This window comes from Heloderma suspectum, chromosome 4 (genome assembly GCF_057233095.1).
Source record: "Heloderma suspectum isolate Gila_16-S chromosome 4, 16-S_ref, whole genome shotgun sequence".
NCBI lineage: Eukaryota > Metazoa > Chordata > Lepidosauria > Squamata > Helodermatidae > Heloderma > Heloderma suspectum.
The window spans coordinates 282,528,948-282,543,513 of NC_139461.1; the positions used below are offsets into that span (position 1 = coordinate 282,528,948).

Consider the following 14,566-nt stretch of genomic DNA (forward strand, 5'->3'; position numbering starts at 1 on the left):
CCATGTGATAAATCCTTTAATGTGGTAACTTTCTAGAATGAGAGGTGCTTGGGTCTCAGCCTGCCTCAGAATCACATCCTTGACTGAGTTCCTCTCTCATCTATCAAACATATGATGGCTGCTTAAGAGAGACAAGCACTCTGCATGTACTCAGAGCCATCTCAGTCTTTGTTATTAATTCTTGTGCCTGGATTTAGTCATGACTCAGCCAACCCCTAATTGTGTTAAAGTGAGAAAAGGTATGTGTGTCTATGAACACACAATTTACTTTTGGAAATGAATCAACTGATGCTAAACACATTTAGAAAGGTAAAGCCGTTACTCCTTATGGTTTATTTAGGTTCTCAGAAGTCTTTAAAGCATGAGTAGCAGTGATGCTTGTTACTCTTTCCAACATGCAAAAGGCACAAGAAAATAAGAAACGTGATTTTCTGTGCAAAGTATTTCTAAGAAAAATACACAATGAGAAAGTGAAAAAGAAAAAAAAAAAACCAAGGAAGAGGAGGCGAAAACCCCAAAACAAACGAAAAAGAAATCCTTTGGAAATGGCTTGAAACTCATGAAAATAATGATGTTGTTAAGAGTCCAGAAAGGCTCCACTGGTGAACAATGCTTGGCAAATTCATGAAAGAAGCTTGAGGCAAACACCTCAGTAAGACAGAAATGCATCTATGAAATCAAGGTTACAATCAGAAAAAACCATCTGCTGTTAGCTATAAGATACAATTAAAAAATTAAAAAAAATTGAAGTAGAAAGTGGATACATTCTAAGCGCAGGTCAATAAAAATACTTGATCCGGTGGAAATAATGATACAAAGAGAGAGACACACAAATGACTCATTTCTACCTTAAGCTAGAACTTCACAAACTACTGTGGTCTAACTGACTGTGCCCATTCTATTTCTGTGTTGTTATTTTTTTAAGCTTCTCTCTCATCATCACAACACCACAACAGCTCTTTGGAGAGAAGTATCTCCTATTTGCACCCGTGAAAAAATGTGCTATGTGGCTAACAAACATTGGAAGAAATGTACAGGTACAGAAGAGAACCCCACCTTTCAATTTTGTGTTGCTGGGGTTGCCATCTCTCTTCTCATGGTGTTTGCCTGTGCTAGAGGGACGTTTTGCTCTACAGTGGTTTTGTAAAGCATCAAACGCACCCACTGTTTACAGTTTTATCATACTTAAACCTAAAAAAAGGCATTGTACAAGTTGAATATTTCCGTTGATTCGCTTCCTTGCAGTATACATTTTCTACTTCTAGACTATGGAATGTTACATTAACAGTATATTCATATTGGTTTCAAATTTCATTACAGTTACTGAAGATTCATCATGGTTTTCACACAGCACAGAGACACCAAACTAAGCACCAGAACAGCCAGCATTAGATGTATTTTTTCTTTAGATACCAATAAGCAAAATACCCCATCCCTCCTAGAGATCCCATGAGGAAGGAGGCTCCGAAAAAGGATGGAGGTTTCCGTTTGACCAGCCTGAAGGCATTAGGTACCACTGCGGAGAGGAGGGTGGTGTGTATGTCTCCCAAAACTTTCCTGAAGGCAAAGCGTTTTTGTATCCTTTCAAAGAAGTTCTGTAGGTTGGGTCTGCTGCCATCTTCCCAGTATTTCTTAGAAAGTCCTAGAAACTTGAGGCGGTGCAATGTGGCTCCCAGCAAGATGTCAGCCAGGGTGAATACACACCCACAAAGCCAGAGTTCACACTTCTGTCCTGAAGAACAAAGCCACAATAGAAACAATATATTAAAAATATTTAATTATATTTTTAACTTTTGTACACTTCTATTTATATTTCTATTTATAGGTTTTAACTGTATAAGTTTTAATGTTGTAAAGCCGCCTTCAGTATTGGGGAAAAGGCAGGATATAAAAGGCAGGATATTATATAAATATATATAATAATAATAAAGTCACATCTCATTTCGAAACTTGGGAACTGATACAGAGCTCAGAGTTGATCCTTAATTGTCTTCTGTTTGAGGTTGATTACTTGGTCATCAACTGACTTCCATTTGGGGTTGATTAAATAGTCCTCTAGTAATAGGACACAATGGTGGTAACCTGGTCACTGTTGCTAGGCTTGGCAATTTATGTACTTTGCTAACTCTATACTACCAAATCCTTGTATTTCACCAAATCTAGCAGAAGGAAGGAGAAAGTCCATGCTTCAGTCACAGATCCACTGATAAATTGTATATGTGTGGGAGGACGATTTTAAACGTTAATTAGAATTCATCAATATATGAATGAATCAATGTATCACTTGAGACCAATGTAGCATCTCAGTGTGAAAACAACCTTAGCTGATGCTAGAATAAGAAGAAAAAGATATGGTAAGATTTCCCTTTCCTGCTGCATGGCCTCTTCCCCTGCTGATTTCAGCAGAATTTGACAGACCGAGAACTACCGGAAGTACAAGCTGGGTTTAGAAGAGGCAGAGGAACTAGAGATCAAATCGCCAACATTCGCTGCATCATGGAGAAAGCAAGAGAATTCCAGAAAAACGTCTATTTCTGCTTCATTGACTACGCTAAAGCCTTTGATTGTGTGGATCACAACAAACTGTGGCAAATTCTTAAAGTGATGGGAGTACCAGACCACCTTACCTGTCTCCTGAGAAACCTGTACGAGGGTCAAGAAGCAACAGTAAGAACCAGACATGGAACAACCGAGTGGTTCAAAATTGGGAAAGGAGTACGACAAGGCTGCATATTGTCACCCTGCTTATTTAACTTATATGCAGAGTACATCATGAGAAATGCCGGGTTGGATGAATCAGAGGTCGGAATTAAGATTGCTGGGAGAATTATCAACAACCTCCGATATGCAGACGATACCACCCTAATGGCAGAAAGCGAAGAGGATCTCAACAGCCTCTTGTTGAGGGTGAAAGAGGAGAGTGCAAAAGCTGGTTTGAAACTCAACATTAAAAAAACTAAGATCATGGCATCTGGCCCCATCACTTCCTGGCATATAGAAGGGGAAGAAATGGAAGCAGTGACAGATTTTACTTTCTTGGGCTCCAAGATCACCGCAGACGGTGACTGTAGCCATGAAATTAAAAGACGCTTGCTCCTTGGGAGGAAAGCTATGGCCAACCTAGACAGCATAGTAAGAAGCAGAGACATCACCTTGCCGACAAAGGTCCATCTAATCAAAGCTATGGTTTTCCCAGTAGTAATGTATGGATGTGAGAGCTGGACTATAAGGAAGGCTGAGCGCCGAAGAATTGATGCTTTCGAACTGTGGTGTTGGAGAAGACTCCTACGAGTCCCCTGGACTGCAAGGAGGTCAAATCAGTCCATCCTAAAGGAAATCAACCCTGAGTGCTCATTGGAAGGACAGATAATGAAGGTGAAGCTCCAATATTTTGGCCACCTAATGCGAAGAGAAAACTCCCTGGAAAAGACCCTGATGCTGGGAAAGACTGAAGGCAAAAGGAGAAGGGGACGGCAGAGGATGAGATGGCTAGATAGCATCACCGATGCAATGAATATGAACTTGAGCACGCTCCGGGAGAGAGCGCAGGACAGGAAGGCCTGGCGTGCTATGGTCCATGGGGTCACAAAGAGTCGGACACGACTGAACGACTGAACAACAACAAAGTGACTGAACAACCCATGGCTGCAACATCTGTGGCAGGCTTCAAAAACTGTGAAGTCATCCATTGTGAAAACTTTGGTGGCATCCACGGGCAGCTATACCGTGATGGGCTGAAGGTTGGAGCCTTCCCTAACCAAAAGTGGTGGTGGTGAGATACAATGAAAAACAACTGCAACCCCTTGTTTAGGTTTTCCAAACTAATCTTCAGATCAAAGCCACACCTGCAGTTACTTAACAGGGAGGGGAGGCTGCAGAGCGAGTCAGATTGCTTCATCTTTCTTTAGAATGGAGTTAAACCAGCCTTCCCCATCCTGATGGCCTCTAGAAGTTTTGGACTAGAACTCCCATCATTCCTGACTATTGGCCATTCTGGATGGGGCTGATGGCGGTTAAAGTCCAAAACATCTAGAGGGCACCATATTGGGGAAGGCTGTGCTAAACAAACACCAAGTCACCATCCCTGCTGTGCTGGTGAGTTTATTGGGTTCTTCTCTTCCAGCCCAAGCTTTTAAGCTAGAATACTGGCTTTCTATTGGTTGTCAATTCATTTTTTCCCCTTTCTCCTTCCCCAGGCAAAGGCAAAGACTCTTAGACTAGAAGAAAACAGCCCATTGCCTGCACAGTGGAGCTGACTGTATGGGAGGGACTTGTCTGACTCTACTCCCAAGGAGAAGCAGGCTGAGTCGTCACGTGATACACAGACTCCCCACTTCCTGACTCTGAGCTGCATATTAGGGCTAGTCTCTCTGCTTGACTGAATTTTTGGATCCTGCTCCCCTGCCTTGTGTTGTATATCTGTATTGCCAGATCCCCACTTCCCCTTAAATTATGAAAAATATTGAGATATTTTTCCCAACTGTGAGCACTCCTGTTTCAATTTATGATTTTTTTTACTTAAATGATGATAACAGCTTGCATTGAGTTTTTTGCTTTGTGTGTGTGTGTCTCTTGCCAGTTAGTTAACCTTTTATTTAAAAAAAGAAAAATGGATGAGCATGAGATAGGGATGTACGGATTGTGTAAAATCCGTTCCATCTGTGTTTTGTGGATTGTCAGGTGCCTTTTGTTCTCTTGTCCAACAATCAGAATTTTTTTTAAGTTTCCAAATTTACTCAAACTCACATTTGCGCAAATTTGCACAAAATGCAAAAATGCACACATTTCCCCCAAATGCACAAATTCCCCTAAAATGTGTCTTTTCACACTTTAGCCCAAGTGGGAAATGCACATTTTGAGACTTTAAAAAAAATGCGTATTTTTCTATGACAACATTTGCATAAAATTCTGGAAAATAAAAAAAAAACGGTCTGCAAGTCCGTAGAATCTGCCCGACAGGGAAAAGCCAGTCCATTGTGGAATCCGTGGGTCGGATTCATAATAATCCAAACTCGTTTGGTTCCGTGGCGGATTTCTCCAACATCCCTAGCACGAGGAAGATATCATACACACACACACACACACACACACACACACTCAACTGTGTAGAACAGATTATACACATTTGCATTGTTTCTTATATTGCGTGATTTATTCTGTAATTACTGCTGTTTTGTATAACTGATTCTGCTAGTCTGTGGAAGGAGCTTGACAGGGCATGAAATCCCACCTTCTCCACAGGGAATTGGCAGCAAGCCAAAAGGGCAGGAAACTTAGTTCAGCTTCTGAGATTTCATTAGGCATTGATAACATAGCATGTTGTTGCAAGCACAAACTTGTCAGGTTGTTTTAAAAAGTAGTCCCATTTCTCAGGAATAACACACTCTGCAGCTTTTCTATGGTTCCACAGAACAAGACACAATCCTGCATGCAATTATAAGGAGCGTTCCAAAGTATAATAATATAACCCATGATCTTCATCACATAGATTTTCGAGCAAGTTATCCATTCTCTTGTGCATACATTTTGTGCAGAAAATATACCCCAAAATAGCATTTGAGACCATTATTTATATTCTCCTTCTCTCTCTCTCTCTCTCTCTGCCTCCTACATTGCAGCATATTGCACTCGCTGCCTGTCACTGTGATGTCTGCGCACTTGGCACTTCTGCATGTAGCTCACCCAAGCCTGGTAGGAATTTTTCAAGCATATCACTGTGAGAAAATAGAAGTGGTTCAAGCTGTACAAGCCCAGATGACTTCCAAAACCACATAGAAAGCCCTTGCGCAGGCCAAACCTCGAATACATTGACAGGTGCAGTTATTAGAAATGTTGTGTTTGTAATCTTGAATAGCCACTGTCTCTTTTGGGATGTCTCTCCTATGAGAGAGTTCCCTGCTGCATGAGCAGATATATAGATATAGATATAGATATTTGGTTCATATACATTTGCAAATTCTCTAAGGGCAGAACTATCCATATCTTTTCCCTAGTGGGGGTAAAAGCAGCTGGGAGGGGGGGGCGCACGTGGATTTTCAGCAGAAAGAAATTGTGCAAGGAGGAAGGATTAAGCCTCTCCCTTCGTCTCTCTTGCTTGTCTTTTACTTCATATTGCAGCCTCAGTGGCTACATTGCATACAAAAGAAGTGTCCCACACATGCACGCTAAAACAGGGAAGGCCCTCCATATGCATGTATGTTTATTTATATTCAGTATTTTTGTGTCCTGCCCGTCTCGCAGTTCTGGAAGACAGGGCGGCTAGCACAAAATGCCAAAGCAAAAATATAAAAGTAAAAATATAAACATCTTTAAAATAACAATACGATATGATAAAACCAGTAGCGATAAACTCTCACTATGATCACATCTAAACAACTTTACATGAGAGTCCAAAAGTCGGACCAAATTAAAACGTCTTTGATATTTGTTTGAACAATTCGACTGTGGGAGCAAACCTAATATCACCTGGGAGAGAATTCCATAAATGCCACCACAGGCAATGCCCTGGCTCATGTCACTACCTTCCTAGTCTCTGCTATTGGCGAAACAATGAGCAAGGTATCCCCTGCTGATTGTACGGCATGGGATGGCTCATAATAGGGGAGGCATTCCCTAAAGTACTTGGGCCCAAAAGTGGTTTAAAGCTTTACACGCCAGTCGGGAGACTGTGAATTGGGCTCTGAAGCTCTCTGGCAGCAAATGCAATGCTTTCAGGATTGGGGTGATATGATCCCTTCTTGCTGCTCCCACCAATTGCTGGGCTGCAGCATGCTGCAGCTTCTGGGCCAACTTCAAGGGTGGCTGCGTGTAGAGCACATTGCAGTAATCTGTGCAGGATGTTACAAGAGCATGAGTTACTGAGACCAGGCTATCCCAATCCAAGCATGGCCAAAGGTGCCACTTGGGCCTCTAGTGACAGATTTAAAACAAGAAGTGGCCTGAGGATGTGGACAGGATGCAGGGTTTAGGCCAGGGGTGGAGAATCTTTTTCAACCCGAGGCTCTTCTCAGGGCCGCATTCCCGTGGTGTGCGGGGGCCACACAAAAAAGTGGGTGGAAAATCCAACCCAACAGTGGGATGAAAGATCCAAAACCCCCATTTCAATTTATAGTAGGAAGCATGTCTACTCAGAAGTAAGCATGAACAGCATGTCTACTCACAAGTAAGCAGGGCAAGCCTCAGCTTGTTTACTGACACTACCTTGGCAAGCTCTTAAGACGTATCTATTTACTCAGACTTTCTCTGACTTGTAATCACAGTGCTCTGTTTTACTGTTTTTGTTGAAATGGTTTTAATGTACTTATTAATTTATATTGCATTATATATATGTTTATGTAAACCATTTAGAGACTATCAAGCGATATATAAGTAGTTTAAATTAAAAAAAACAGAAGCAGGAGAAGCCTCTGCAGGACAAGGCCCAGAGGGAAGCAGGACTGAATCAGTCAGCAGCAACTTTCAAATAGAATTCTACTCAGAAGTAAGCATGAGCATCATGTTTACTCACAAGTAAGCAGGGCAAGTCTGCATGATGACTCAGAAGTAAACAGGACAAGCCTTTGCAGGACAAGGCGGACCACTTGCTCTCTCAACCCTGCCAGACTATAAAGCCCCGGGGAGTCCCACCTGCTATTCCCCTGAAGCTGGCGGTATACAGTGATCCGTATCAGAAGTACTGGGAAGGGAGAGAGTTAAATCTCCCCCCGCCCCAGATCCTTGTTAAGACTGCTGTTTCAAGTGGGGAAACAGTGATCTGGATCAGGATTGCTGAGGGGCAGGGGGAGGCTTTCACTTGCCCCTCCAAGCAGTCGAGTTCCTGAATGGATGTATGTGTGTGTATGTGTGAATTAATGTGGTGTCCTGGCCCTACCCATTGCAGCCCAAGTCACCAGCAGCCCCCTCAATTTGTGCAGCCCCAGAAAAATTCCACAGGGTCAATATGGCCCCACCCCAAAAGGTTGCCCATCCTTGAATGAGATCCGTGTATGATGTGGTATTATAAATAGAGTGGAGGTCACCTATAATCACACACTGGGGGCAATCTCTGGTTGAATGGCTGCTAGTCCACATGAACTATTAGGATGAGCACAGGGTGCAGAACTATCATTGTGTCAAAACAGTGATGATCACTCTAAATCCCATCAACGAGAAGTACCTATTTCTTGAGGTATTTCCTGGTTCCCCACTACTATCACTGTTAGGAGTGAGGCGTGCAAGCATCCTAACATACAATTAAATTAGAACAACCACATGTTAGGGCATCTCTACACCTGCAATTTATCGCACATTCATGATTGGTCACTCACAGAAGTTTGCGGGTCCATTACACAACATTGTAATCCTCTAGTGATTTTCCCGCCATTTCCCCCTGTTTATCCCATGTTATCCCCAAATGGAAAAAATGCATTTTTTTTTCAGCCTGTGCAATAGGAGCGCCATGACTTCCCCGTGTATTTCTCCCATAGTGCGAAGAAACCGCTGTGTGTGTCCAGCTGTGGGCAGCTGTTTTGGTTTTTTGGGGGCACGGTGATGATGACAACGACAAAGATGTCGGGGTGGTGGGCATGTTGGTATGCTGACCTGCTGGCTTGCTGCCACACTGGCTTGCCGTGACTAAATGCAGTGCATTTCAGCTGCTCACTCCACAACACGGAGTGGCCAGCATGCTGGCATTCCAGCAGTTTGCCAGGAAGCCAGTGCCTGCAGGGGTGGGGTCTGGGCAGTTCGGTGGAGGCTGCTGTCTACCTGCATTGTGTGTCAATCACAACCAAACCACCAGTAACTTGTGAGGGGAGGGAAATGGGCAGGAACCAGGGAGGAAATGTTGCAATGCCCCCAGTGCATGTAATGGCTTTTTGCAGAAAAGTAGCCACCCTGTGAAAAGGTATATTTCTCTCAGAATATAATGAGATTGTCAAAGGTATATTTCTCTCAGAATATAATGAGAATCTCAGAATATAATGAGATTGAAACAACTGTGTAAAGGAGCCTGCTCTAATCCCACAATGAAACCGGATGGAGAAAGCCCCAATATTGATGTGGATGTCTCTGCCCGTGTGATGGAGCCCTTAGTGTTATACCCTGAGTAAATAACCACTAACGACCCTTTACATTGTAAGTGGTACTGTAAACTTCTGGCTGGATAAATCACTGGGTTGGACTACCAGGTCAAAGTAGTTGAACTTCACTCCCATTGAAATCAGTGGGACTTAGTCATGACTAACTTTTCACATTGATACCAATGAGAATCAAATGTGATGAAATTGGCAAGGTTCCAGCTGTCTGGTAGGGGTTGCAAGTGTTAGCGTGGCCCATTAGTTCGGGTGTTCATATGTACAGGAATCTGCTTTCTCTCTGCACATGCACCCTCAATTGGTTCACTGAGTATGATGGGATGAAGCAGGACATGAACAGCTACTGGGCAGCAAAGTGCATCTGGGAATAGCTAGAGGACCCTCAATGAGAGCATTAGTCTCGTGTGAGCTGTACTCAGTAGAAGGAGGCTTAAAAGGCATACTCATTAGTCTGTCTGTCTGTCTGTCTCTCTTTATAAAACGTGTCCAGCATATTTCTTGGCACAAATACATAGTCAAACCTGTGTCACAGCTGGACACTCAAAAATGGTGAAACACAGCGACTGCCAGCTGGGTAGATAAAAGGGAAAGTGGACTTGTAATAGGGAAGATACTTCAAAGACTTTTGTTGGATAAAAAAAAATGTGCTCACTCAATGCAACTTTACTGTCCTTGAAAGGTCTGCCTCCATTTGCCAGAAATCAGGATTTAGATTCAGGACATTTTGAAGGCACAAAGGGAGCTGCAAGGATTCTATTGCAGCCAACGATCTTCAAACAACGGAAGGAAGCAACAGTTCTGCACACATGAAATCATCATCATGTTTAGGTATACAAATATCAAAATCAATGGAAGACCACAGTTTTGGCAAGTTGTCTACCTCATGATAATTTAGAATTCAATTGTAAGGATGATAATTTTTTTTTAGAAAAGGAATAAGTATTTCCATGATCCGAGAATCAGCACTGTACTTTTGATATGATTAAAAAAAAGTAGTGCTACAGCTTGTGTTGGGAAAAATGTGTATTTGCAACGTTCTCAAATTATATTATTATAGTATATTTAGGAACTAAGTTAGTAAATGGATGTTTTTGTCATGTAACATCTTTCAAAGGAAGTAATTTTAGGTACAATGTAGACAGCATAGAATAATAAGTAGTGTGGCAAATCTTCAGTGTGCAGGACTCTAATTTTGCCCCAGCCAGGGGAGGAGGGAGGGTGAAAAGCCCAGTGGAAGAACAGGATGAAAGTTGCAGTGGCTGCATCCACTCCTGGTGCTTGGGAGCATTTGAAGATACAGGTAGTGCCCCCTGAGAGAGGATCTGGAATGATATTTGCCTAAACATAGGCCTATATTTCAAGACTATGGACTCCTCCGTACAAGGCTTGCTCCTTGGCAGCCTCGCTTAGCAGACCTAGAAAATAATTTCCACATCAGCGTGACGCATACCTTGATATTCAATTTTTCTCTTCTCCAGTTCAGCCTCAATTTGATCTAGCACCATTCCCAGCTCACCCAGGATTTTCTTCAAGTAGTTCACATTGTCATGCTCCAGGATCTTGGCCTAAACAAAAGCAATGAAAGCTTTATACTAAAATCAAATGAGAACAATCTGGGCTCTGCAAAGAACTTCCTTACAAACCAACAATTAGAATGTTGCGCATGCGCGCGCATGCATGTGTGTGTGGGGGGGTTCTTAACACAAGTGACTCATCATTATTTTGGTTATTCTGTAATGAGGAGAGGTGCTCAGCAGACAAGATATTCAGGGATGTATGGATTAAAAAATTCACTCCCAATCTTTGCCAAGATTTATCCCAGCTGTAGGATAACCAGATGCAGAGGAGGACAAGACTCCTGCACCTTGTAAGAGTTCTGTTGAAGTGGGAATTTCAGCAGGTGCGCTTTTCCTACTCCTGCATGACAAACTGCACCTAGCAAACCTTCCTTTTTGTCACAACTGTTAACAGTATAGGAGGCCCCGGACAGCTTTGCATTTGGTCACTCCACCCAGTTCAGCTGAGTTCCTACTAGACCAACCAAGATTTTCTCTAGGACAGGGGTGGGGAACATTTTTTCTATCAAGGGCCATTGACCCGTAGGAAAATTCAACCTGGAGCCATGCACAATTCATTGATTAATTGTGTTAATTAATTGTGTTAATTAATCAGTTGTGTTAATTCCATTGTAGGTTCTTAAGTGTATTACAAATATCATAAATTAAAAAATGCAGCTGCCTGCTTAATTTCATCCTCCCCTGGGCAGTTCCAGGGAGCTCCTTTCCCTGCTCCACCCGATCCTTCCCACGGGGCAGTTTGGATGAACTTATTAGGAGTTGGAGTAGGAAGGGCAAAGCACCATGGCTGCAAAATGGCAGGCCATGGGTAATGGGTATATTCACAGGGGCGGCGAACCAGAGCAGCTGATGGTTTCCCCATTTGGGAAACCTGTCAGGGTTGGATCGGAGCCCATAGAGCCCCAAAGCAGTTCCGATTCTGAGGAAGAGATAGAAACTGTGGGAGAGGAACCCGCATGCTGTTCAGAGGTGCTCCCGGAGGGAGAGTCCCTCTCTGCTCACATTCATGAGAGTGGTAGCGACCCTGGCAGGCAGGGGGAGGGACAATTGGAGCTTTGGGATGCTAGGTGCTGGTGAAGGGACCAGCGGGAGAAGGAGAGCGCTGAGAGGAGGTGCTCAGCCCGCTTGGTGCGACGTCAACAGCTGCACCCTGATGCCCCACGGGAAAGGGGCGGACTTTCATCTCCTAGCCCTTAAATCCAGAGGTTTCCCGCCTCTGTCCTCCAAACGGAGATCACCTGATTTCACTAAGGCTAGAAACCTCTGGTAGGCAGCTCTCTAAAGTTTCCCTCATTAGGCTCATGCAATTAGCATCTGTAAGCGTCATTAGGTTGAATGGAAATAAAGCCTTGGAAAAGAGCCCTATCATCTGCATGTTGATTCTGGCTACTTGAGGATTTCAGAAGGCAGCAAGGGCGCTCCTGACAAAACCTTGGCCTGCTGTAGCGGTCAGGTCCAGCACAACTGTTTCCGCTGAACGACTATCACCATCTCTGGTATCAATATCCATCCAAGTCCTCTGGGGCACTTGGGGTCCTGATAAAGCCACATTGCGTGAGATCAATCCTCATTTCCTCCCCTACTGCAACGATGCCACTCGTGCTGCCACGAGTCTCTCACCATGAGCTTCTTCTGTTTGGAAAGGTATGGCTCTTTTAGTTGTGGCTCCTCTTCATGGTCTAATTTCATCAGGTCTGTGCTGGCGTTGACTAAGTGTCCTGTGAAAGATGGAAAGAGCATGGGTTAGGGTAAGATCTCTAGCACATCTTCGGTCTCAGCAGACAGATCGCTGTCTTTCCCAGAGATGCCTAAAAGTGTCTTACCCTTCCAAGCGTTAGCCATACTTACTTGAATTAAACACACCATGAAATCAGCAGCAAAACTGGACAAGCTAAAAAGACAGGAGAGGGGTAGATCCTCTCTTTAAAGTCCATAGCGTCGTTATCAGTCCATATCTTTGGCTGGACCTTTGAAAGGGGTCACAGACAGTGGTAGGCCATATGTTTTGCATGGAGGGGTGAGGAAACGTTTTTCTGTTGAGGGCTGAATTCGTAATCTGCCTAATGTCATGTGCTGTCAGTGAATGAGGCCAAAGCCGGGGGGCGGGGGGGTGGCTCAAGTGAATGTGGGTAGGGCCAACCCTTTTCTCTTTGTGCCACCACCTTCTCTTTCTCTTTTTCTCCCTGCCCAGCAGGCTGCCAGGAAAAGGACAGATCACTCTTGCCAAGGGTCTAAAAATCAAGGGTGGCATGAAATTAGGCCAAGATCCTTAGGGCAGCAGGATGCCCACCCCTGATGTAGGCAGTCCAGTCCAGTTAAAGATCTCAACTAGCAGGTGTCATCTGGAAGAGAGCTTCATCTGTGATCTTGCATAGCTGCTGTTAGTTAGAGTGAACAGTACTGCAAAGGGCACAGTTACCAGCTGGATATAAGAGAGCTTTGGCTATTGGGTGGAATAGAAATGCAATAAATAAGCATTTGAGACCTTATCCTTATGGTACATACTTCCTCAAGAGGCAGCCTCAGCCCAAGCCTGCAGCCCTTCAGAAAACAAAGTAAAACATTTATTTTCAGGAATAAAAATGCTTCAGGAGAGTCTCTGAACCACAGTTTTACTGAGGCCTTAAAAACTTATCTAGGGAGAGATTTCCAGAGGGCAGGTGCCCCACAACTAAGAAAGACCTAGCCATACCTTCATCCCTGCTAACTGAACTTTCTGTAGAGCTGGGTCAGAATGCCTCACCTCCTCTGTAGATTCATAATGAACACATCTTGGAGCTGTTCCACAGTGAGATTGCCTCAGAAGGTGGTGGACTCTTTTTCATTAGAGGTTTTTATGCAGAGGCTGGATGGCAAACTCTGATGCTGCAGTAGTGGGTTTCCTGCACTGGCAGGGGGTTGGACTAGATGACCTTCCACATCTATGATGCTCTGTGGCAGAGGTGGGGGACCTCTTTTGGCCTGAGGGCCAAACTGGCTCCAGTCAAGTGCATCGGGGCCATACCCCAACCCCATTGCTGGCACTTTGACTGGGAAATGTAAGGGAGTAGTGAAGCCCCTGCAGACTGCACCTCAGTTGCTTCCACCCCCTCTCCCTTCTCTGAGGGGGAAGGCGGCAAGGCCTCACTCGAGACCTCCACAGGCCATTTGGGGCAGCTTGGTGGGCTGAATTCGGCCTATAGGCAAGAGATTCCCCCTCTCTGCTATATCCCTGCTCACATGAAGTTACCACCTCTTACCTCAGATAGTGGATACTGTCCATTATTGTCTCCTGCTGAAATGGAAGGAAAAGGCAGCCATGGCTCCTCCCACATTATCGTCCAGGTCCTGTCATCCATCCTCCCTCAGGTACTGTGGTGAACATGTTTTGAGATGTTCAAGACAGCAGGTGAGGGAATAGGATGGACAACAGGTCCAGGGAGGGAGTGGAATGGGCCGTGGTCGCATTTCCAATTTCTACAACTGGAAATGTATAGGGCAACATCTGGTGTCTGGGGTAAGAGGCTCCTGGAGACATGCTAGGCCCAGCCCATTAAAGGCTTTACAGGTGATAACCAGCATCTTGAAGTGTGCCCAGAAAACCACAGGGAGCCAGTGCAAGGACTAGAACTAGAATCGATTCTAAGGACTAGAATCGCATGATCTTGGCTGCTTGCTCCAGTAAGGAAACACATGTATTTTACCAATGCATGTATGACAGTGCCCAGTTCTAGACTAAGGAAACGTCCCAGTGTTGAACAAACACATTTGCAGGAATCTTTTCTTCAGGCCAAACCATGAATAAACTAGGCCAATAATGGCCAGTATTCATTGTTCTCCTGTCGTGACATCGCACCTCCCTTAAGCAATCATTTTTAATTATCACAGCATCATTGGCTCAGCAAAGCCATCGGCTGGGAAATAAATCAGCCTCTT

At 44.1% G+C, this 14,566-nt stretch overlaps 1 protein-coding gene across 2 annotated transcripts in view; it reads right to left on the minus strand.

The window, feature by feature from the left end:
- The window catches only part of GDAP1L1 (ganglioside induced differentiation associated protein 1 like 1), a 58,590-nt gene continuing 44,024 nt past the window's right edge, over nucleotides 1–14,566 (minus strand). Inside the window, exons 4-6 of one of the 2 annotated variants that reach the window (XM_084854013.1) lie at nucleotides 12,272–12,369; nucleotides 10,525–10,639; nucleotides 1–1,732 (exon numbers count right to left, since the gene is read on the minus strand). In XM_084854013.1, the coding sequence (XP_084710139.1) occupies nucleotides 1,389–1,732; nucleotides 10,525–10,639; nucleotides 12,272–12,369 (557 nt within the window). In that variant the 3' untranslated portion in view covers nucleotides 1–1,388. The remainder of the gene's footprint in view (nucleotides 1,733–10,524; nucleotides 10,640–12,271; nucleotides 12,370–14,566) is intronic. The other variant, XM_084854012.1, reaches the window with a different exon arrangement.